Source organism: Triticum dicoccoides, chromosome 6A (assembly GCF_002162155.2).
Source record: "Triticum dicoccoides isolate Atlit2015 ecotype Zavitan chromosome 6A, WEW_v2.0, whole genome shotgun sequence".
NCBI lineage: Eukaryota > Viridiplantae > Streptophyta > Magnoliopsida > Poales > Poaceae > Triticum > Triticum dicoccoides.
In genome coordinates this window covers 80,161,333-80,186,548 of record NC_041390.1, presented here as the reverse complement: position 1 = coordinate 80,186,548, position 25,216 = coordinate 80,161,333, and the positions used below count along the sequence as shown (strand labels likewise).

Below are 25,216 nucleotides of genomic sequence, written 5' to 3'. Positions count from 1 at the left end.
CGGGTGATCGACTGCGGTGAAGACGGGGGTGGGGCGTGACGGACCGCTAAACCTAGACAAATATTGAGGAAAATGGAGCTTGAAGGTCGAGCTTGGAGAGGAGAAAGCTTAAGTAGTGTGGCTCGGGCATTCCACCGAACACCTTGCGTGCATAGGAGGTGAGCTAGAGCACCACCAAGCCCTCTCCCCCTCGGCAACAAAAAACAGAGCAGTGTGCTCTGCTCTTGCGCGAGGGGGTATATATAGGCACCACCATTGGCCCCGGTTGGTGGCATGAACCGGGACTAAAGGGGGGCCTTTGGTCCTGGTTCATGTCACCAACTGGGACCAATGGTGGTGGGCCAGGAGCAAGGCCCATTGGTCCCGGTTCGTCCCACCAACCGGGACCAAAAGGTCCAGACGAACCGGGACCAATGGCCCGGGCGGCCCCCTGGGCTCACGAACCGGGTCCAATGCACCCATTGGTCCCGGTTCTGGACTGAACCGGGACTAATGGGCTTACCCGACCTGAACCAAAGCCCCCTTTCTACTAGTACATGTTCGAGCCGTCGCGAGTGGCGGGGTGCAGGTGCTCAAAGTCGAGGTACGGGGCGAGCAAGGTATCCACGGCGGAGCGGTGCCACGCTTGGTCAGGCATCCCAGTGATTTCGACCTCGACGCGGAAGCGCAGCTGGACGGGCTCGCAGCTGGCAGCGCGGCTCCAAGGGTGGATGATGAGGCGAAAGCGCGGGGATCGTGGCGGGCGCAGCCCCACCCTGGCGCGCGCATCGGCGGTGGAGAACTTGAGGAGGAACTCGTCGCGCCCATGGCAGATGACAGAGAACTCATCATCAGTAAGACCGCACTTGGTGCGCAGCAGGGCGGCCACCTCCTCACGCGGGATACCCGAGCGGTTGCCGGCAAGGGTGGCCTTGAGGGCGCGTTCAGCGAGCTCGTTCTCGGCAGTGATGAGACGCGGCGTGCGGGGGAGGTAGCACAGCGCGGCCGTGGGGCGGAGGGACGGGTGGCCCGAGAGGATGACCGGCGTCGTGCTGGACGTGGCGGAGGTGCCGTCGCGGGAGGAGGCGGAGGGCGAGGGCGGCAGAGGCGGGGACGAGGACCGCCCCCCACACCCGGAGGACACGAAGTGGCTTGGGCCGGCTACACTCGAGCCCGAGCGAGCGGGGGGTGCCACACCAGGGCGCGGTGGCGATTCTCGGTGGCGCTTGAAGGGTGGCTCGGCGGAGGAAGCCGGGGAGCGGGGAGCGGTGCAGTCACGCGCAACATGGCTGGGGAAGCGGCAGCGGCGGCAGCAAATGGTGCATCGGCACTCCGAGCGCGGGTGGCTAGTGCTGCAGCAGCGAGGGCACTCGCCAGGGGAGGGCGGCGGCGGGCGGGGGCGCCGCCCAGAGGAGGGGTTCACGCGACGACGCCGCGGCGAACGTCGGCGCGGCCGTTTGCGACCGCGGGCCTCTTCCCACGGCACGTCGGAGGGGGCGGGTCACCCTTGGCGGCGACACGGCAGATCTCGGACTGGAGGCCAGGACGCGCCATCGGCGGCGAGTCGCCCTCGGAAGACGCGAGGGGCTCGGCGCAGAGGGCCGCGCGGTAGGAGCTGAACTGGCCGGGGTGTCCAGATCTGGCAGGCGACGGGGAAGGGCTGGAGTCAAGCCAGCGGAGCTCGCGGCCACGGCCGGTGGAGGGGGATGGGGAGCCCATGGGGGCGTGGGCGGAGGAGCCGGAGCGGCGGCCCCCGAGGTTGGTGGGCGCCGGGGCCGGAGTGGCCGTCGGCGCGGAGCGGCGGAGCGGAGCGAGGGCTAGGCAGAGCGAGCCAGAAGCATCTCACCCCTTCTATCTCAAAATGTCCATGGTAGATTGGGCTGGTAGTCCTGATGACAAGCGATCCACGGGGGGTTATGCGGTATTTCTGGGTTCTAACTTGATCGCCTGGAATGCTCGCAAGCAAGCAACAGTGTCTCGCAGTAGTACTGAAGCTGAGTACAAAGCGGTTGCTGATGCGACTGCTGAGATCATATGGGTACAGTCTCTATTGAGGGAGTTGAGAGTCTCTCCAGCTCGCCCTCCACTTCTAAGGTGTGACAACATCGGTGCTACATATCTTTCATCTAATCCGGTGTTTTATGATCGGACGAAGCACATTGAGGTTGACTATCATTTTGTTCGGGAACGCGTTGCACAAAAGCTACTTTGTATCAAGTTCATCTCGTCAAAGGTTCAACTTGCTGACATCTTCACGAAGCCTCTTCCACAACCACAGTTTGTAAGCTGTAGGCGCAATCTTAACTTGCTTTGTACTTCAGGCCATAGTTAAGATTGAGGGAGGGTGTTAGACTATATATACGTAGTCTCTGTATACACATTGTAACATTGTATTGTACCCCTTGGTACTTCTATATAATTAGATAGCCACCTCATTTAGGGTGTCGAGCAGTTTCCCAATACACTGTTTTATTGTGAACCGTGCCTTTCATCCTTTCGTCTCATCCACAAGGGTTTATGAATGAAAAGAAAATCATGGGTGCAGTCTGTTGCCGGCCTCCCACAAAGAGAAGATTAATCTTTCCAAGTTGATTATTGCCATTGTCCAAATCGGCAAAAACAATAGTAGTAATCAAATCGCTCGAAGATCGCAGTATCATACTGGTAGTACAGTACGTTCAAATTTCATTAATCTGACCAAACCAAACAAACTACCAGTAGTATCAATCGTCGAATCATCATAACCAAACCAACACATTTCATGTGAATCATACGCACCAACTCTACTGCGACCGTACGTGCGGAGGAGGATCTTCTTGGCGCCAATATTAACTATGGTTATGGTGTCCGGCGGCGGCGCGGACGTGTCGGAGTCGGAGGTGGTGACACTGCGGTTCGCCCGGCAGGTGGTGGCGGGGCGGTGGTTCATGGCGCTTGCGTGCCTGCTCATCCTGTCCGCGTCGGGGGCGACCTACGCCTTCGGCATCTACTCCACGGCGCTCAAGTCGTCGCTGGGCTACGACCAGCGCACGCTCAACACGCTCGCCTTCTTCAAGGACCTCGGCAGCAACGTCGGCGTCGTCGCCGGGCTCCTCAACGAGGTCGCGCCGCCCTCGGCCGTGCTCGCCGTCGGCGCGGCCATGAACCTCGCCGGCTACCTCATGGTCTACCTCGCCGTCGCCGGCCGGACCGCGCGCCCGCCGCTCTGGCTCATGTGCGCCTACGTCTGCGCTGGGGCCAACTCGCAGTCCTTCGCCGGCACCGGCGCGCTCATCACCTGCGTCAAGAGCTTTCCAGGGAGCGGCCGCGGGGTCGTGCTGGGCCTGCTCAAAGGCTACGTCGGCCTCAGCGGCGCCATCCTCACGCAGCTCTACCTCGCCATCTACGGCGGGGACGACTCCAAGTCCATCCTCCTGCTCATCGCCTGGTTCCCCGCAGCCGTATCCGTCGTCTTCCTCCCCGTCGTTCGCGTGAAGCCGCCGCCGCCGCCGCCTAGACGAAACGATGATGGCGCTTTCTTCTGCTTCCTCTACATCTCCGTCGCCCTCGCCTCCTACATACTCGTGATGATCGTCGTCCAGAAGCAGAGCAGCTTCTCGCACGCTGCCTACGCCGCGTCGGCCACCGCGCTGCTCATTCTCCTCATCCTTCCCCTGCTCTCGGTCGTCGTCCGGCAGGAGTACTACTACTGCTACTGGCTCAAGAAAAGAGAGCTCCAGCAAGAGCCTCCGCCGGAGCCCCCGACATCGACATCGACATGGGTGACCGCGGAGAAGCCAACCGCTGAAGTCGCGCAAGTGGCAGAGCATCCGCCGCCGACGTCTTCTTCTTGCCTCGGCTCTTGCTTGAAGCACATGCTCAACCCGCCGGCGCACGGGGAGGACTACTCCATCCCTCAGGCGCTAGTGAGCGTGGACATGCTGGTGCTGTTCCTGGCCACCATCTGCGGCGTGGGCGGGACTTTGACGGCGATCGACAACATAGGCCAGATCGGGCAGTCGCTGGGGTACCCGGCACAGAGCATCAACACCTTGGTCTCCCTCGTCAGCGTCTGGAACTATGCCGGACGGGTCACGGCCGGGTTCGCGTCCGAGGCCCTGCTGGCGCGGTACGGCGTCCCGCGGCCGCTCGCGCTCACGCTGGTGCTCCTCCTCTCCTGCGCCGGCCACCTACTCATCGCCCTCGCCGTGCCGCGGTCGCTCTACGCGGCCTCCATCATCGTCGGCTTCTGCTTCGGGGCGCAGTGGCCGCTCATCTACGCCATCATCTCCGAGGTGTTCGGGCTGAGGTACTACGCCACGCTCTACAACCTGGGCGCCGCGGCCAGCCCCGTGGGCGCCTACGTGCTCAACGTGTGCGTCGCCGGGCGGCTCTACGACGCGGAGGCGGCGAGGCAGCGCGGGGACGGCGAGAGCAGGACGTGCATGGGCGTGCGTTGCTTCAGGGAGTCGTTCCTCATCGTAACGGCCGTCACCGTGGGCGGCGCGCTCGTGTCGCTGGTGCTGGTGTGGAGGACGTGGAGCTTCTACAAGGGAGACATCTACGCCAAGTTCAGGGATGCCGTGGCCGTCCAGGACTCATCCGACGGTGGTTGCGCGGTTGAGCAGCGGCCGCAGGAGCCGAGTCAACACCGGTAAACACAGGAGCTGCTAGACTCACGGACGGTTTTACGTGGCTAGGTCTCAATTGGCTGAGACTTAAGCAAATCTAAGTCAAATGGTATGGCATGTAAAAAATTGAAAACAAAACCTAAAATTAAAAAATTGCATGGATCTTCACATAAGATCCCACGAATATAACATCGGCTAAGGCTAGTTTAAGTTTTAGTCGACTGAGATTTAACAAATTCTCTTCCCTGCTGCCCGCCTGGCGCCCTCATGCCTCTGACCGCCCTGGCCTCGTCCACTCGCGGTAGCGTCATTGCCCCTGCCTAGGCGATCAGAAGGGAAGTGACTCGTCCGCAACTGCCTCATGGGGGAGGAAGGAGGCACCAATCGTTGCCGCCCCGTCGCGCCGGGGAGACAGGAGTGATGCTCTATGTTTGATCTTCGTGTTTTTTGCTTTATGTTTGATGTCCGTGTTTAGGTGCATGTTTAATCTTTATGTTATGCTTATTTCAAATCATTTGAACTATTTGTTATGTCTACTTTGAATCAATCACAGTACTTCTTATGTTTCAATTTCGATTTGCATTTTGAATCTCATTTGACAAATTGTGGTTTTGAAATGATGCTCTATTATGTGTGTTGCTCTGCCCATGGTGGTGAGTGTCTTGGTAGACTTAAAACTGGCGCAGTCCAAGGAATATTTGCTGGAAGAGGACAAGGAATAGAAAAGGACATGAATTTTGATAGACGTTGGATAGTGATGCAAATTACTAAACAAAAGACAGTTCCAGAGAGGAGTTTAATTTGAGATAGTTTGGCTATGTAGGAAAGCATATACTTCAACAAATTTAATTTTACAAAATTAGCAGAATCTCGTAACTCTTATGTCATTTGATTTTGCTCGGAGATTCGTGTTGATTTTTCTATGTAAAAAAGTAAAATTTACTGATGGTTAAATATCAAATCAAACTAATCAAAGCAAAGAAGAACACCAAAAATTCATGGTAGAACTTAAATTCACATTATGGTTTCCGAAGTCGTCATCTCTAGTTTTACCTTTTACGTCTCGACTTCGCACCATGACTCGGGTGAAAATCCGGAAAATACCAAACATACTCAATCTACAGTAATCTCAAAGTTATTGAATAAACACTTGAGCTAGCCATAATAATTAGGTGAGAACTTGATGCTGGAATTTTGTTTATTTTGGGCCTAGCCCAATAGCAGTTTCAGAAATTCCTAAACCCTAGAGGCCCACGCAGTCCATTCGTGCAAGGCAAGAGGTGGAACTAAAGTTTAGTCCCACATTGCTAGTTTAGAGGGAGTTGGACCTCTTTATAAGGGAGGCTCTTTATCCACATGTATGAGGATGAGAACAAGAGGGACATTCACGCGTGCTCCTCCTCCGCCGCCCGCCTCGCCACACCGCGGGTTGCGGGAATGAGCCGAGCCGATATCTAAATTTTTGCCACGCATGACGGGTATATGAAAGGTCACACGGAAGCTGAAACGTTTTTGCTGTAGTGGAGATTGAATATGAACGGTGCACCTCTTCGCCTGCTGCCTGTTCATTTCGTCTCCCTCGTTCTCTTCAGCTCCCGGCGCAGCCTCTCGCCTCCTTCTCTTGCGCCTATAAAAGGGAGGTCGCTCCTCTCAGAAAGACACACCAGAACCTCTTCTTCCTCTCGCCACAAGTTCCTGAGCACTGCGCTGCTGCTACGTTCTTCCCCATCCCGGCTTGCGGCATGCACCGCAGGTCGGGACAGTAGGCCTCCGGAACCGCACCTTTTGAGTCCTGTACGGGAGAAGGGTGATAAGGTTTTTGGGGAGCGCTCAGCGTGACTACTGACTTCTTCGTCACGGATGCCCCAGACTCTGACGACTACTTCCCCGACGTCGACAACCTCCTCGACGACATGGCTGGCAAGGACACCGACCCCAAGACCGGTGCATCTGCTCCTGATCCGTACGTTCTCATACTCTTCCTATTAGAGGTTCTGTCACAACTTCTTGATCTAGTGTCTGTTCTAGATATGTTCGGTTCTAGTTCATACATGCAGATGATGTTTACCTTCTCTTTGTCAAATAGCATGACTTGTTTTATCACTGCTATACTAGTTGTGCTTTATCTAGTATTTCTGTTAATAAAATCATTCAGTAAATTGCTCATATTTACAACAATCCAAAAACCTTATTAGAGGCAATTTAGCCCAAGTGGTTTTGCTGCTTCCATTAGACCTCCTATGTTTGAGGGTATCCACTATAAGAGGTGGCGCGTGAGAGCAGTCTTATGGTTTCAAACCATGAGTTGCTATGACGCCACTCTTGGCAAACCTGAAGGGGAGCTTGATGCTCAACATACACAAGCTTTTCAGAAAATGGATACTCTATTTAAGGCTTCTCTCTTGAGTGTTCTTGGTGAGAACATCGTTGATGCTTATGCGTCAATTGATAATGGAAAAGATATGTGGGATGCACTCAAGGCCAAGTTTGGGGTCTCGGATGCTGGCACTGAGCTGTACATGATGGAGCAATTCTATGATTACAGGATGACTGAAGAGTGCTCCGTGGTTGAGCAAGCTCATGAGATACAGTCATTTGCTAGAGAACTTGAGCACTTCATTTGTATGCTACCGGACAAGTTTGTTGCCGGAGTTATCATCACTGCTTCCTCATTCGTGGAGGAACTTTTCTACCTTACTGAAACATAAGAGACGGGAGTTTTTCGTCCCAGATCTCATTGGCACTCTCGATGTGGAAGAAAAGGCGAGAGCAAAGGACACACGTGCTCGAGGTATTAAGGGAGGATCTAGTGCCAATCTTGTACAGAAGAAGAACTTCCAGCCCCACAAGTTCAAGAACAAGGCAAGTTTGATGGTAAAGCAAAGTTTGATGGGAATAACAAGGTTGTGCAACACACGAACTTCAAGAAGAAGAATGACAAGAAGAAAGATGTTTGTCATGTGTGTGGGGATCCCAATCATTGGGCTCCTAGTTTCCCTAATCGCTATGACAAGCGTCATCCTGGGAAAGGCGGCAAGGCCGCTAATGTTGTCATTGGAGACACTGACATGAAGGATACTGGATATGGTATATTTCCCACTATTCTTTCAGTATGTCATTCTCCTGATTGGTTGATTGACACGAGTGCTAATGTGCATGTATGCGGTGATATTTCCATGTTTTCGTCTTATCAGACCGCAGGGACTTCAACCGTGCTGATGGGCAACGGTTCAAGTGCTTCTGTTCGTGGTGTTGGCACGGTCGATCTGAAGTTTACTTTGGGGAAGATCGTGCGGCTGAAGAACATGCATTATGTCCCCTCCGTCAATAAAAATCTTGTTAGCGGATCTCTTCTATGTAGAGATGGCTATAAGCTTGTCTTTGAGTCAAATAAATTTGTAATATCCAAGTATGGAAACTTTGTCGGTAAAGGCTATGAGTCAGGAAGCCTGTTTCGTTTATCCTTACCAGACGTTTGCAATAAAGTTGTTAATCATGTTTGCAACAATAGTGAATCAAATGTGTGGCATTCATGTCTTTGTCATGTTAACTTTGGTTGCATGTCGCGACTAGCGATGTTGAACTTAATCCCTAGTTTCACCACTGTCAAGGGATCTAAGTGTCAAGTTTGTGTGCAAGCTAAGCAACCTCATAAGTCTCACACGACTGCGGAAACGAGAAATCTTGCACCACTAGAGCTCATACATTCAGATTTATGTGAAATGAATGGTGTTTTGACAAAAGGTGGAAAGAAATATTTCATGACGTTAATTGATGACTCCACTAGATACTGTCGCGTGTATCTTCTGAAATCTAAGGATGAGGCTTTGAACTTTTTCAAGATCTATAAAGCTGAAGTGGAAAACCAACTTGATCAGAAAATCAAGAGGCTTAGGTCCGACCGTGGTGGAGAGTATTTTTCCAATGAATTTGATGCTTTTTGTGCGGAACATGGTATAATCCATGATAGGACGCCTCCCTATTCACCTCAGTCAAATGGGGTGGCCGAAAGAAAGAACCGTACTCTAACTGATTTGGTTAACGCCATGTTAGACACATCGGGTCTCTCCAAGGCATGATGGGGGAGGCGATATTGACTTCATGTCATGTCCTAAACCGAGTTCCCACAAAGAATAAATAGATAAATCCATTCGAGGAATGGGTGAAGAAAAGATTAAAACTCTCTTATCTACGAACTTGGGGTTGTTTGGCGAAAGTCAATGTGCCAATTCCGAAGAAGCGCAAGCTTGGACCAAAGACCGTGGATTGTGTTTTCCTAAGATATGATTTTCATAGCATTGGTTATAGATTCTTGGTTGTAAAATCTGAGGTACCTGACATGCATGTCGGTACGATCATGGAGTCGAATGATGCGACTTTCTTTGAAGATATCTTTCCCATGAAGGATATGTCTACCTCATATAATCAGGAGATGCCTAGTTCATCGAATCAGGAACCAGTTACAATTACCGAACCTGCCATTTCGAGGGAACACTTTGAAAGTCCTGTGGAGGAGAATAATGAAGTTCCTACTACGAGCAAGAGACAGAGGACTGCAAAGTCCTTTGGTGATGATTTTCTTGTGCATCTCATAGATGACACTCCTAGTTCTATTTGAGAGGCCTATGCATCTGAAGATGTTGACTGCTGGAAGGAAACGGTTCATAGCGAGATGGATTCCATCTTGGCGAATGAAACTTGGGAGATAACTCATCGTCCTTATGGGTGCAAACCTATAGGATGCAAATGGGTATTCAAGAAGAAGTTTAGGCCTGATGGTACTTGAGGGAGTCCTGGATTAGGGGGTGTCCGAGTAGCCGGACTATACCTTCAGCCGGACTCCTGGACTATGAAGATACAAGATTGAAGACTTCGTCCCGTGTCCGGATGGGACTTTCCTTGGCGTGGAAGGCAAGCTTGGCGATGCGGATATTCAGATCTCCTACCATTGTAACTGACTTTGTGTAACCCTAACCCTCTCCGGTGTCTATATAAACCGGAGGGTTTTAGTCCGTAGGACAACTCCAACATACAACAATTATACCATAGGCTAGCTTCTAGGGTTTAGCCTCCTTGATCTCGTGGTGGATCTACTCTTGTACTACCCATATCATCAATATTAATCAAGCAGGACGTAGGGTTTTACCTCCATCAAGAGGGCCCGAACCTGGGTAAAACATTGTATCCCTTGTCTCCTGTTACCATCCTCCTAGACGCACAGTTCGGGACCCCCTACCCGAGATCCGCCGGTTTTGACACCGACATTGGTGCTTTCATTGAGAGTTCCTATGTGTCGTCGCTTTTAGGCCCGATGGCTCCTTTGATCATCAACAACGATGCGGTCCAGGGTAAGACTTTTCTCCCCGGACAGATCTTCGTCTTCGGCGGCTTCGCACTGCGGGCCAATTCGCTTGGCCACCTGGAGCAAATCGAAAGCTACGCCCTGGCCATCAGGTCAGATTTGAAAGTTTAGACTACACGGCTGATATCCACGGGGACTTGATCTTCGACGGATTCGAGCCACAGCCAAGCGCGCCGCACTGTCTCGATGGGCATGATCTAGCTCTGCCGCCGAACAGTGTCCTGGAGGCCGCACGCGCATTGGTTCCGACCCATAATTTGGAGCCTACTGCGCCGATCGAGGATGAGTGGTTGGACGCCGCCTCGGGGGCTGTGATCTCAAAGGCGATCGAGCCGAACGCCAGCCCCGCACCCCGCGGGGCTCGTGACTCCGAGGGGCCGGATTCCTCTCCGGACTCCGAGCCCTCCGCGCGCCCGCCGATCGAATCCGATTGGGCGCCGATCATGGAGTTCACCGCCACGGACATCTTTCAGCACTCGCCCTTTGGCGACATTTTGAAGTCACTAAAGTCTCTCTCTTTATCAGGAGAGCCCTGGCCGGACTACGGTCAGCAAGGTTGGGATATGGACGATGAAGAAATTCAAAGCCCACCCACCACCCATTTGGTAGCCACCGTCGATAATTTAAACGACGTGCTCAACTTCGACTCCGAAGACATCGACGGTATGGACGACGATGCATGAGACGCATCTGAACCAACGCCTATAGGGCATGGGACAGCCACCTCATCTCATGATGTGTACATGGTGGATACACCTAAAGAAAGCAACAACGAGGAACACGGGGAGGCAACGAGGGATCGATCTCTCGGAAAGCAATCAAAGCGGCGGCGTAAACGCCACCCCAAGCCCCGCCTCGACACAGACCCTGCCATAGAGCAGGACTAGCCGTCAAACGACGAGAGTGCCCTAGACCAATCGTCTGAACAGGGCAACCCGGACAAAGAAACCGAACAGCCCGTCCCCGGCAAAAACGGCATTCCGGACGACCTTACACCGGATAAGGCCACGGAGCAGAAGAACCTCCACAAAAGGCTCGTTGCAACCGCACGTAGCCTGAAAAAGCAGAAGCGGAAGCTAAAAACTGCGGAAGATGCACTCAGAATAAGATGGAGCAAAGTAATCAATACCGTAGACAAATACGGCGACATTCGGCGCACTAAAAGTTATCCGAAGCGAAAGCTACTGCCCGAATTCAACCAAGAGGCCTTAGAGCCCTCGCATTCAAAAAGTAAGAAAGCCACCCGGTCGGATAGACGACCCTATGGCCAGCACAAAGCGGCAAGTGGCGCCGCACTTAAGCCGGCATGCGACCCACTTAAGGATTCGCATCAAAAAGATGGCCCAGCCTGGTCCATTTATGGGCCAAGAAAGCAAGCTCTCGTGAGCAATGCAATAAAGCCAGTATCCGAATCCGGCACACCCAAATACAGGGGCGTGGCACATACCCTATGTTTCACCGATGAGGTCCTGGATTATGAATTTCCAGCGGGATTCAAACCCGTAAACATAGAGGCATACGACGGAACAACAGACCCTGGAGTCTGGATTGAGGATTATATCCTCCACATACATATGGCTAGAGGAGATGATCTCCACGCCATCAAATACTTACCCCTCAAGCTTAAAGGGCCAGCCCGGCATTGGCTTAAAAGCCTTCCTGAAAACACAATTGGAAGTTGGGAAGAGCTCGAGGATGCTTTCCGAGCAAATTTTCAAGGGACCTATGTCCGCCCTGCGGATGCAGACGATCTCAGTCACATAACTCAACAGCCCGGAGAGTCAGCTCGGCAATTCTGGAATATATTTCTTACTAAAAAGAATCAGAGAGTCGACTGTCCGGACACCGAAGCCCTAGCAGCTTTTAGGCATAACGTTCGAGACGAATGGCTAGCCAGACACCTCGGTCAAGAAAAGCCAAGAACAATGGCCGCATTAACAAGCCTCTTGACCCGCTTTTGCGCAGGAGAGGACAGTTGGTTGGCAAGATGTAGCACCAGCGACCCAAGTACATCCGAAACTAGGGATGGAAACGGAAAACCGCGACGCAACAAGGATCGTCGCCGGACTAAAGAAAACAGTCCGAAGAGCACGGCAGTCAACGCCGGATTCAAAAGCTCACGACAGAATCAGAAAAAGCCGCCCCTCTAGGATAACATGATTTATCCAACCTAAACAAAATCCTGGACAGGATATGTCAAATACACAGTACTCCTGGGAAGCCTGCTAACCATACCCACAGAGATTGTTGGGTCTTCAAACAATCCGGCAGACTTAACGCCGAACAAAAGGGGCTCGACACACCAAGCGAAGACGATGACGAACCCCAAAAGCAGAGCACCAGGAAACAGAAGAATTTTCCACAAGAAGTAAAAACAGTAAACTTACTTCACATTACAAAACACGTGGCACCCATAAAGGTACGCGCCATACGGCCTATCCCAAAGGAGTCTCGCCACTGGTTGTCAAAACCAATCGTCTTCGATCATCTGGACTATTCTAGAAGTATCAGGAATGCACGCTGGACTGCCTTGGTACTCGATCCAATAATTGGCGGACTCCAGTTTACAAATGTCTTGATGGACGGTAGCAGTGGTCTAAACCTGATATATCAGGATACAATCCGCCGCATGGGGATAGACCCAAAAAGAATTCGCCACAGCAAAACCTCCTTTCAAGGGGTAACGCCAGGTCCGGACACCCATTGCATGGGTTTTCTCTGGCTCGAAGTTATATTCGGCTCTACCAATAACTTCCGCCGCGAAAAGCTAACTTTCCACATTGTCCCATTCTCAAGTCGCTATCAAGCACTGCTGGGACGCGAAGCTTTCGCCCGCTTTAATGCAATACCACATTATTCATCCCTTACGCTTAAGATGCCCGGTCCACAAGGCATCATCTCTTTGAAGGGGAAGCATTGAGTGCGCCTCCCCCGAGCGGAGGATTGTGCGGCCGCTTTAACAGCCCCACAATAAAATGGCTTCACCAGCCAAAACATCTGAACAGGTCATTAAGACCATGGACACAGATAGATGAGTCCGGCATGAAAGTACCATTGATAAAGGCTTAGTGGCCATATACCCCTGCCCTAGGGGCTCCGCACATATAAAATAAGAGACAATAAAGCTCAATTTTACATATTTTACTTTATACTTTGTTTATTTAATATAACTTTTGTTCGGCATGACCTTTTTTCAGCTTAGTTCCCCTCTTCCACAGATGAATATCGTGCTGCGCCCGTCCAGGATACGGCACAACGGAGACATAGGCGCAGACGTGCAGCAGGGACACGTTACAAGGATTCTTTTCAGATTAAGACCCTGCGTAAATCTTTTTTACTGTCTCTTCTTGATACACATCCCCTGGTCCTCTGTAGCATAACCAAGGAGGAGGCCGGCGTCTTGGCATGTGGCCACGTCAGAATTTCTACGCGTACCTGGACACTAGGGGCTTATACCTAAGAGCGTTATTTCGCCCGCTCTCATAAAGACCAAATACCTTAGGGAGTGTTCGGCGTCGCGAGTTTGGCCTTATATGCATCAGCTCCGAATCATGTCTTTGGTCAAATGTTGGGTTGCCCGGCTCCTGTGTTCAGCTTCCTTACGTTCCGCTCTATCGGCTAAGGTGGCACCAGGAGAACTACTGCGATTGTGCCCCGGTTCGGCCAGGCGAGCACCTCAGTAGAGAAAACCGAAAACTCACTGTCATGATATAGCGTGAGACTGGTCAACCACTCGATGACTCTTCGGAATCTATAGGATTCCTCCGCATTAACGAAGGGCCGTTTCCCGGCCAGGCATACACGCGCCCCGAACTCGGGCGAGCGCAGTTGCCACCAGGGGCTATCTAAGTAGCCTCACTGTCAAGCTCCTATGGCTAAGTGAAAGTGTTAAAGCATTATAGTTCGGTTGCCTAGCTCGCTGCGCTACCACCTCCTTTGTAGGACCAAGACATTGGATTAAGTGTGAAAATGCGCCTTCTGCGAGCACCCCCGCACTATGTACGTGGGGGCTGAAGCCAACGACTGCCATCTTTCAGATTATATATATATTTTTTTTAAACGGCCGCACAGGAGGTGTTACAATACTTGCAGGCACAAGTATAAAAAGTTCCTACAATTTATCAAACTACCGCCTTACAATGGCACATGCTATTCGAACATAGCATCCTTCGAGCACTGCGTCTCTATTACACGAGCGCCTTCAAGGACTTCCTGAAAATAGTTCTCGGAGGGTACTCGGCTTTTGTCCGAATCTTGGGATGCAACAACGGTGGTCTCCATCTCCGCCCAGTATGTCTTGACACGGGCAAGAGCCATCCAAGCACCCTCTATGCATGCTGACCTCTTCATTGCATTGATATGTGGCACCGCTCCAAGGAGTTGCTGCACCAAGCTGAAATAACTCTTCGGCTCCGATCTCCCCGGCCACAGATGACTCATGACGCACTTCATGGCGAGTCCGAACAACCTATTCAGCTCGGCCCATTCGGCCAGACGATCGGCCACTGACAGTGGACGCTCTGGATTGTGGAACTGCGACCAAAAGAGTTTCTCCACTTCGCGATCGGCTTGATCACGAAAGTGTTCGGTCGCATCAGCAGCACTTGCCGCCAAATCCAGATAGGTGTCCGTCGTACTCCATAGCCGGTCCAACGGAGCATGCTCAGGATCACAAAACTTCCTCCGCAGCATAAAGGGCTTTCCAGCCGTAATCTCTCCGGCTTCACGAAGCTCCTCCCTCGCAGCTCTCATCGCAGAGCGAGCATCCTTGGCATCAGCAACGGCTTTCTTTAAGTCCGTCTATTCCGCCCGATCTTCTCTCTCCAGAAGCTTGCAACGGTCAGCAACGCTCTTTAGCTTCACGGCCATCTCGGCCATCTCTTTCTTGCTTTGGCAGTGAGCAGCCTATTCGGCTCTCAGCTCTTCAAGGGCCTTCTCGGCAGCTGCATCACTTTTTTTGGCTTGTTCCTTAGCTCGGGCAAGTTCCGCCCGAAGACTCTCCACGGCGGCCGCACCATCTGCGTCAAGCACACACATCGTAAGATACTGGCATAAAGCTCCTCTTACCAGGTGCCGCCCGAGGAATTACATACCTTGAGCCTCATCAAGCCGCTTGTTGACGAGCGTGATGTCGACATCTGCCACATCAAGTTGCCGCTTTAGCTCAGCAAAATCATCAGTCCGGCTGGATTCCGGACAATTCGCCACCTACATACAAAGGCGACATTTTAGACCTGGGATTATGATCCTCTGCGCGCCGTCACTTATGACAACGCACAGAGTCTCAGGGGCTACTACCTACACAGGGCACATCTTATTTATGCGCAACTGTCAGAAAAAGTACATTATTTCACGTACCTCAAAGCCTGTCAGTAAACTTGTGACAGCCTCGTGCAATCCGCTCTCCGCGGATGAGATCCTTTCAATCACCGTGCCCATCAACGCACGATGCTCCTCTGAGATAGAAGCTCGCCCTAGCAGATTCTTCAGCTCCTCCGACCGAGCACCGGTTGGTGCCGGATTCGTCCTATGACCTCCTTCAAAGGCCGGACATGGAGAACCTTGGGGGGCCATGTGGCTACCTGCCGCCCCTGCCGGATTCGGAGAAGCCCTCCGCGACGACACCTCAGGGTTGCCCGCCTCGCTAGGTGGTATGGCAGGGGGAGGCGTCCCGCTCTCCATCATCTCTGGAAGAGGGTCCCCCGAAGACGAGCTCTGCTGAGAAGGGCTGAGGTCCGAACTACAAGGTAAAATTTCGGTTAATCTTCACAGATATAAAGCAAGGATTTGTCTCTCAAAAATATAATCTTTCTCTACTTACGGCTCGCTGGAGGGCTGGTCCCCTTGAGGGCATAATTCGGCCGAGGTATCCCCCGGCGTAGGACCCTCTGACGAGGATTTTCCCCCCCGCTTTGAGGCTATGGTCTCCGGGTCTTCAGAGGCGGTCATTTTCTTCCCCGGGGGAGAGGAATTTTCGGTTCCTTCCCTCCGAACAGACTCCTTCGAGGAGGCCGTAGTTTCCTTATCCCCTCCTTCGCTTTCCTTCAAAGGCTTCAACATCCTGACTAGGAAGGGATCCGGCCTGGTCTCAGGGAGGGGAGCCGGACACCTTATCAGCTTTGCTTTCGCTATCCACTCATGTTTAAAGGGACAACTCTTTTAGGGGCAAGTTTATGACAAATATACGGATAACGAGTCCGGGCACAAGGCTACTTACTTGAGTATCCAGGCGATTGCAGCTCAGACCTGCGTCCTCGGTCAAATCCGGACACATTGCTTGTGATCCGAAGAACAGTTTATACATCTCCGCGGGCGTTGCGCCCATAAAATGCTGGAGAGCTCGTGGTCCCTCCGGATTAAACTCCCACAAACGAAGGGAGCGATGTTTACCGGGCAGTGTTCGGTGGATCAGCATGACTTGCGTCACTTTGACCAAGCTGAGACCTCCTTCTAGGAGATCCCTGATGCGGCCCCGCAACAAAGACATGTCCTGGGGTGACCCCCAATCTAGGCCTTTATTGACCCACGACCCTAGCGGCTTTGGGGGACCCGAGCAAAACGCAGGCGGCGCCACCCACTTGGTGCCCCTGGGAGCGGTAACGTAGAACCACTCTCGTTGCCACAAGCCGAGCTCCTCTTGAAAAGGGCCCTCGGGCCATGGAGCATCGGCCTTCTTGCTTATAGCAGCGCCTCCGCACTCTGTGTGCCGTCCCTCGATCATCTTCGGCTCTACCTTAAAGGTCCTGAGCCATAATCCGAAGTGAGGAGTGACACGGAGGAACGCTTCACACACGACGATGAATGAGGAAACTTGGAGGATGGACTCTGGAGCCAAGTCGTGGAATTCCAGCCCATAATAAAACATCAGCCCCTCACGAAGGGATCCATTGGGAAGCCTAACCCCCAAAGGAAGTGAGACACGAACACCACGCTCTCACCAGGCTGGGGACTGGGGATGGCTGCCCTTGAGCAGGCGACCTGTGCGAAATTTCGCCGGTCAAGAACCTGGCTTCTCTCAACTTTAGCATGTCCTCCTTCATGACGGAGGAGGGCATCCATCAGCCTCGAAGGTCGAAACCGGACATTGTCGAAGGTCCGAAGCGCCTGGAATCTGGAGCCTAGGGTGTTGGAACTCGAGGCTACGGGCGAACTCGTTTGAGATTGAAAAGGAGTAAGGCCTTGATCTCTTTATAAGAGGTTGAATACCAAGGGTCCTCCCCGTAACCGTTTGGGACTCGCCTTTAAGCGAGAAAACATACTAACGGGCACGATTGGGTTACCCACGTCCGTATTGATGAGAATCCCGTAAATAAAGGGGACACAATCTCTGCTTTGACAAGACGTGCCAAGGAAACCGCCTCGCAAAATACGCTGAGGTGGGGAAGTGAAAACGATTCGAATAAAGGCTTGGCCGTAGTGTGATGTCACATTACGGAATACGTCAGTAGATTAGATTTGTGTTAATATTATTCTCTCTATGGCAATACGTGGAAACTTATTTTGCAGAGCCGGACACTACCTTTAGTGTTTACAAACTTTTATGAAGAACCTGGAGGAGGAACCCGCCTTGCAATGCCGAAGACAATCTGCGCGCCGGACTCGTCGTCATTGAAGCCTGGTTCAGGGGCTACTGAGGGAGTCCTGGATTAGGGGGTGTCCGGACTATACCTTCAACCGGACTCCTGGACTATGATGATACAAGATTGAAGACTTCGTCCCGTGTCCGGATGGGACTTTCCTTGGCGTGGAAGGAAAGCTTGGCGATGCGGATATTCAGATCTCCTACCATTGTAACCGACTTTTTGTAACCCTAACCCTCTCCGGTGTCTATATAAACCGGAGGGTTTTAGTCCATAGGACAACTCCAACATACAACAATCATACCATAGGCTAGCTTCTAGGGTTTAGCCTCCTTGATCTCGTGGTGGATCTACTCTTGTACTACCCATATCATCAATATTAATCAAGCAGGACGTAGGGTTTTACCTCCATCAAGAGGGCCCGAACCTGGGTAAAACATTGTGTCCCTTGTCTCCTGTTACCATCCGCCTAGACGCACAGTTCGGGACCCCCTACCCGAGATCCGCCGGTTTTGACACCGACAGTACTATTGAAAAGTACAAGGCTCGGCTCGTGGCTAAGGGTTATACCCTTCCAAAAGGAAGGTGAAGACTTGTTTGATACTTACTCACCTATGGCTCGACTGACCACTATTCAAGTTCTACTTTCACTAGATGCCTCACATGGTCTTCTCGTTCATCAAATGGATGTTAAGACTGCTTTCCTAAATGGAGAGTTGGATGAGGAAATTTATATGGAACAACCAGATGGGTTTGTAATAGATGGTCAGGAAGGAAAAGTGTGCAAGTTGCTGAAGTCTTTGTATGGACTCAATCAAGCACCTAAATAGTGGCATGATAAGTTTGAAAGAACTTTAACAGCTGCATGCTTTGTTGTAAACGAAGTTGACAAATGTGTGTACTATCGCCATGGTGGGGGCGAGGGAGTTATCCTTTGCTTGTATATTGATGACATACTGATTTTCAGAACAAATCTGAATGTTATTAAGGAGGTCAAGGATTTCCTATCTCGCTGTTATGAGATGAAGGATTTAGGAGTGGCTGATGTCATTCTGAACATCAAGTTGTTGAGAGACGATGATGGTGGGATTACATTGCTTCAATCTCATTATGTGGAAAAGATCTTGAGTCGCTTTGGCTATAGTGACTGCAAGCCCTCTCCAACACCATATGATGCAAGTGTGTTACTTCGAAAGAATCGAAGAATTGCTAGAGATCAATTGAAATATTCTCAGATTATTGGCTCGCTTATGTACTTAGCCAGTGCTACAAGACCTGACATCTATTTTGCTATTAGCAAACTGAGTCGGTTTGTCTCAAAACCAGGAGATGTGCATTGGAAAGCTCTAGAGAGAGTTTTGTGTTATTTGAAAGGCACTGCGAATTATGGAATTCACTACACCAGGCACCCAAAGGTGCTTGAAGGGTATAGTGACTCAAACCGGATCTCAGATGCTGATGAGATAAAGGCCACGAGCGGTCATGTATTCACTCGTGGAGGTGGCGCTGTTTCTTGGAAGTCTTGCAAGCAGACCATCTTAATGAGGTCAACAATGGAAGCAGAACTCACAACACTAGATACAACTACGGTCGAAGAAGATTGGCTTCACCAGTTCTGGAATGACTTGCTGGTTGTTGAGAAACCTGTACCGGGTATCCTTATGAACTGCGACAATCAAACTGTGATCACGAAAGTGAGCAGCTCAAAGGATAACATGAAGGCATCAAGACACGTTCAGAGAAGGTTAAAGTCTGTCAGGAAAATGAGAAACTCCGGAGTTATTGCATTGGATTATATCCAAACATCTAAAAATCTGGCAGATCCTTTTGCTAAGGGTCTATCACGTAATGTGATAGATCATGCATCGAGGGAGATGGGTATGAGACCCACAATATGAGTTGTTCATAGTGGTAACCTATTCTTTATGATCGGAGATCCCATGAATTAGATGTGGAAGACAAGTTGTTGATCAACTGAGAGGAGAGTATACTTACTATTAACAATACCACTCCATGAAGATGCAATACTCTCCTAAAATTGCATGGCAGGTTGATGTATATCTTAATGTGTTCTAAGTGGCTCATTTAAGCAGAGATGTTGTCCTGCAGAACATCTTTTGAAGAACACACCTATATGAGTCTGATTGTTAAACATTGCAATCTATGAGAGTAGGGTTCTCTCTAGTAAACTCATGAAAGGACTCGGAGTATGACGCATAAGCTCCACCCGCGGGGAAGACCCACGGTAGCCACGTATTGGTCAAGGCTTTATGTGAAGCTAGATTCACAGAAAACTTGCAGTTCAAGGCCTAGTTCACTGTTCAAGTTGCTTACTAGTGTAGCACAGAGTTCTAGGTGGAAGTTCAACTTAACAGTCTCCACTGCATTACCGGTATATAAAACAGTGTTTTGGAACCAAAGGCAAATTTTGTGTGCCTCTGGGATCTGGTGGGGGATTGCTGAAGTTTTGTCTATTTTGGGCCTAGCCCAATAGCAGTTTCAGAAATTCCTAATAAACCCTAGAGGCCCACACAGCCCATTCGTGCAAGGCAAGAGCTGGATCTAAAGTTTAGTCCCACATTGCAAATTTATAGGGAGTTGGACCTCTTTATAAGGGAGTCTCTTTATCCGCATGTATGAGGATGAGAACAAGAGGGACATTCACGTGCGCTCCTCCTCCGCCGCCCGCCTCGCCACGACGCGTCACGGGTTGCGGGAATGAGCCGAGCCGATATCTAAATTTTTGCCACGCACGACGGGTATACGAAAGGTCACGCGGAAGCTGAAATGTTTTTGCTGTAGTGGAGATTGAATATGAATGGCGCACCTCTTCGCCTGCTGCCTGTTCGTTTCGTCTCCCTTGTTCTCTTCAGCTCCCGGCACAGCCTCTCGCCTCCTTCTCTTGCGCCTATAAAAGGGAGGTCGCTCCTCTCAGAAAGACACATCAGAACCTCTTCTTCCTCTCGCCACAAGTTCCTGAGCACTGCGCTGCTGCTACGTTCTTCCCCACCCCGGCTTGCGGCATGCACCGCAGGTCGGGACAGTAGGCCTCCGGAACCGCACCTTTTGAGTCATGTACGGGAGAAGCGTGATAAGGTTTTTGGGGAGCGCTCAGCGCGACTACTGACTTCTTCGTCACAGATGTCCCGGACTCTGACGACTACTTCCCTGACGTCGACAACCTCCTCGACGACATGGCTGGCGAGGACACTGACACAAAGACCGGTGCATCTGCTCCCGTTCCATACGTTCTCATACTCTTCCTGTTAGAGGTTCTGTCACAACTTCTTGCTCTAGTGTCTGTTCTAGATATGTTCGGTTCTAGTTCATATATGCAGATGATGTTTACCTTCTCTTTGTCAAATCGCATGACTTGTTTTATCACTGCTATACTAGTCGTGCTTTATCTAGTATTTCTGTTAATAAAATCATTCGGTAAATTGCTCATATTTCCAACACCTGATATCACTAAAGAAACTTCTACCTGGGACATACCCCTTTGCACGGCATTCGTGAAACAACTGATTCATTGCAGTATTGTCAATGAAGAAGATCGGGAGCCCAGAAATTGAAACGAGAGAACCACTTGCCAAAACCCATTTGACACCATCATTGCCCTAAAGAAGGGCCTAAGCAGAGGACGAACATCCAAAGGATTTGAGATCATCAATTAGTGGGACCAAACACTACATGTTTTCTAGTGTTTCCGATGTTGTCTGTAAAACTTATAGTCGTGTAACTTTATATGTGTGACGCCGCTTTCATCGTTGTGGCACCTAGTCAACGACACACAAACCTAGCATTAGAAACTGAAATTGCATTTCGGCGTGCATCCCTGGGTTCTCTTCACCTCCTGTGATGGCTTAGAGGCCATAAGACAAAGGAAACTAACGAACACTACAAGCGAAAAAGAAGGAAGAATAACTCTTTTTTTTGCGAGAGAACGAAGAATAACTCTTTGACGGCTAGGTTCAGCACAAGAGACAATCCAATCATCGTAGGAACAAGAAAATCTCCCTCATTCTAATTTAGAACCTAGCATGATGATTCGAGGTTTGGAAGATGTAGGGTAATTTCATTTTGTTTTGTCTTTATATACAATGAGAGGCCGGCATGAACTATGTTGACCAGGTCTTTTGCAACCGGAGCTACTCCTTTTTCTCTTTGCGGCAACTGGAGCTACTCCTTAATTTTCTTCCAAACAATAAACTACATTAATTGGACTACATTTGACCAAAGTCTTACTACACGTGATTGGCAGCTTGGAAAGAAAATTGCCATGTTTCCCTTCTCAATCCACACAAAGGAAATAAATTAGACACAACTCATAGCAAAGATCCATTGGTATTTTCTTCACTTCTCCTTCGGTACACCCCCTTAAACACATCAAGGGCTGAGATTCGCCCATACCCCTTCACTGCCAGGGACACGATCGTCTTATGTAAAAAAATTACCCCCGCGCGTCCATGCCGATACCCCGCACGCCTGTGTATACGGGGCTGTTGGACGAGCCGAGCCGCTTGGCAGCCATGAGGACGCGAGCCAAGCTGAGCAGTTAGCATTCATGGGCCCACTATGTCAGATGCAGGGCGTGTTTTTTTCAAAAGTCGGTATTGACCGGTGGGGGCGTACGTGTGGACGTGGCGCGGACAACCGTATCGTCGTGCAGTTAACTGCTTGTAGTAATTGTGGCGTGCATGCAGGTGCCGACTGCTCACAGCTGATCTCCTGCCGCCCGCCTACTGCCCTCGTAGGCCGCGCCCTCCAATGCCGTGCGTGCGGCGACCGCCTGCCTGCCGCCCGCCTTCCGCCTCGGGCCGGCTGTTGATGCGACCGCTCGGCTGCCGCCGCTGCGGCGACCACCCGCCTGCCTTCAAACGCCACCGATGCCTCGCCTGCCGTGCCTGCCATCCTCGCGCCTTCACACGCCACCGCTGCCGCGCCTGCAGCCCGCCCGCCTTCCCACGCCACCGCTGCCGTGCGTGCCGCCAGCCGCCCGCGTTAGGCCACCCGCCTCTCCCTCGACGGCTCGCCCCGGGCCAGTCCCTCCACCCGCCGGCTATAAAAGGCCACCCCGCCCCTGCGCCAGTCCATCCACTCCCTCCACCCTAAACTACTCCACGACAGTCCATTTCTTCTCCACTCCACCGACACGCACCCCGGCGATGTCTTCGAGCGACTCTGACGAAGGCCCGTGGCCGGGCGGCGTCTGGCCGTTGAGCTTCACCATCCGCGACACGGAGGACCTCGCCCGATTCTGCCTGATGGTGCCACCAGCTTTGAAGGTGCCGGGGCCATGGCGGATCGGCGCAGACGGCGTCCCCACACGCGGCCCACCGCTGACGACGGAGCAGCTCCACGCCTTCCCTGGCTCCCGGTACAACAAGAAGGCCTGCCGCCGCTTCTAGCGCGACAAAGACTTCGATGTCGTCCTCGGCGCGTTTAGGGACGCCACGGCCGGCCGCCGCGTTAGAGACATTACCGGCGAGGTCGGCTCTTCTCGTCGCCGCCGCCGCCACGGCCCACCCGCTCCCGGCCTAGTACTCCGGCACAGCAGGCGCCCCCTACCCTGATAACCCACAAGTATAGGGGATCACAAAAGTTTTCGAGGGTAGAGTATTCAACCCAAATTTATTGATTCGACACAAGGGGAGCCAAAGAATATTCTCAAGTATTAGCAGTTGAGTTGTCAATTCAACCACACTTGGATAACTTAATATCTGCAGCAAAGTATTTAGTAGCAAAGTATTATGATAGTAGCGGTAAGGGTGGCAAAAGTAATAGTGATAGTTTTGTAGTGATTGTAACAGTGGCAACAGAAAAGTAAATAAGCGAAAAACAATATGTGAAAAGCTCGTAGGCATTGGATCGGTGATGGAGAATTATGCCGGATGCGATTATTTACGCAACAGTTGTAACATAGGGTGACACAGAACTAGCTCCAATTCATCAATGTAATGTAGGCATGTATTCCGAATATAGTCATACATGCTTATGGAAAAGAACTTGCATGGCATCTTTTGTCCTACCCTCCCGTGGCAGCGGGGTCCTATTGGAAACTAAGGGATATTAAGGCCTCCTTTTAATAGAGCACCGGACCAAAGCATTAACACATATTGAATACATCAACTCCTCAAACTAAGGTCATCACCGGGAGTGGTCACGATTATTGTCACTTCGGGGTTGCCGGATCATAACACATAGTAGGTGACTATAGACTTGCAAGATAGGATCAAGAACTCACATATATTCATGAAAACATAATTGGTTCAGATCTGCAATCATGGCACTCGGGCCCTAGTGACAAGCATTAAGCATAGCAAAGTCATAGCAACATCAATCTCAGAACATAATGGATACTAGGGATCAAACCCTAACAAAACTAACTCGATTACATGATAAATCTCATCCAACCCATCACTGTCCAGCAAGCCTACGATGGAATTACTCACGCACGACGGTGAGCATCATGAAATTGGTGATGGAGGATGGTTGATGATGATGATGTCGACGGATTCCCCTCTCCGAAGCCCCGAATGGACTCCAGATCAGCCCTCCCCAGAGAGATTAGGGCTTGGCGGCGGCTCCATATCGTAAAACGCGATGAATCCTTCTCTCTGATTTTTCTCCCCGAACATGAATATATAGAGTTGGAGTGGAGGTCGGTGGAGCTCCAGGGGGCCATGAGGCAGGGGACGCGCCCCCACCCTCGTGGACAGGGTGTGGGCCCCTGGCCTTGATTCTTTTGCCAGTATTTTTTATTATTTCCAAATAATTCTCTGTTGATTTTCAGGTCATTCCGAGAACTTTTATTTCTACACAAAAACAACACCATGGCAATTCTGCTGAAAACAGCGTCAGTCCGGGTTAGTTCCATTCAAATCATGCAAATTAGAGTCCAAAACAAGGGCAAAAGTGTTTGGAAAAGTAGATACGGTGGATACATATCAACTCCCCAAGCTTAAACCTTTGCTTGTCCTCAAGCAATTCAGTTGATAAACTGAAAGTGATAAAGAAAAAAATTTACAAACTCTGTTTGCTCTTGTTGGTGTGAATATGTAAAGCCAACATTCAAGTTTTCAGCAAAGATTATGAACTAACCATATTCACAATAACACTTAGGTCTCATGTTTACTCATGTCAATGGCATAATCAACTAGAGAGCAATAATAATAAATCTCAGATGACAAAACTTTCTCAAAACAATCATAATATGATATAACAAGATGGTATCTCGCTAGCCCTTTCTGAGATAGCAAAACATAAATGCAGAGCACCCTTAAAGATCAAGGACTGACTAGACATTGTAATTCTGGGTAAAAGAGATCCAGTCATAGTCATACCCAATATAAATTAATAGTAATGGATGCAAATGACAGCGGTGCTCTCCAGCTGGTGCTTTTTAATAAGAGGGTGATGACTCAACATAAAAGTAAATAGATAGGCCCTTTGCAGAGGGAAGCAGGGATTTGTAGAGGTGCCAGAGCTCGATTTTAAAGCAGAGATAAATAATGTTTTGAGCGGCATACTTTCATTGTCAACATAACAAACGAGAGATGGCGATATCTTCCATGCTACACACATTATAGGCGGTTCCCAAATAGAATGGTAAAGTTTATACCCCCCTCCACCAACAAGCATCAATCCATGGCTTGCTCGAAACAACGAGTGCCTCCAACTAACAA

The 25,216-nt window shown here is 50.8% G+C and overlaps 1 protein-coding gene across 1 annotated transcript; it reads left to right on the top strand.

Moving 5' to 3' along the window:
- The first annotated feature begins 2,891 nt into the window (after positions 1 to 2,891).
- Positions 2,892 to 4,616, top strand: LOC119315680. The gene has a single exon (XM_037590209.1). It carries the CDS (start codon positions 2,907 to 2,909, stop codon positions 4,614 to 4,616), a length of 1,710 nt encoding a protein of 569 aa, XP_037446106.1. The 5' UTR covers positions 2,892 to 2,906.
- Positions 4,617 to 25,216: the final 20,600 nt, after the last annotated feature.

Bases quoted from the DNA above. Each gene is read 5' to 3' on its own strand.
- LOC119315680 (XM_037590209.1), top strand. From the start codon at position 2,907: ATGGCGCTTGCGTGCCTGCTCATCCTGTCCGCGTCGGGGGCGACCTAC.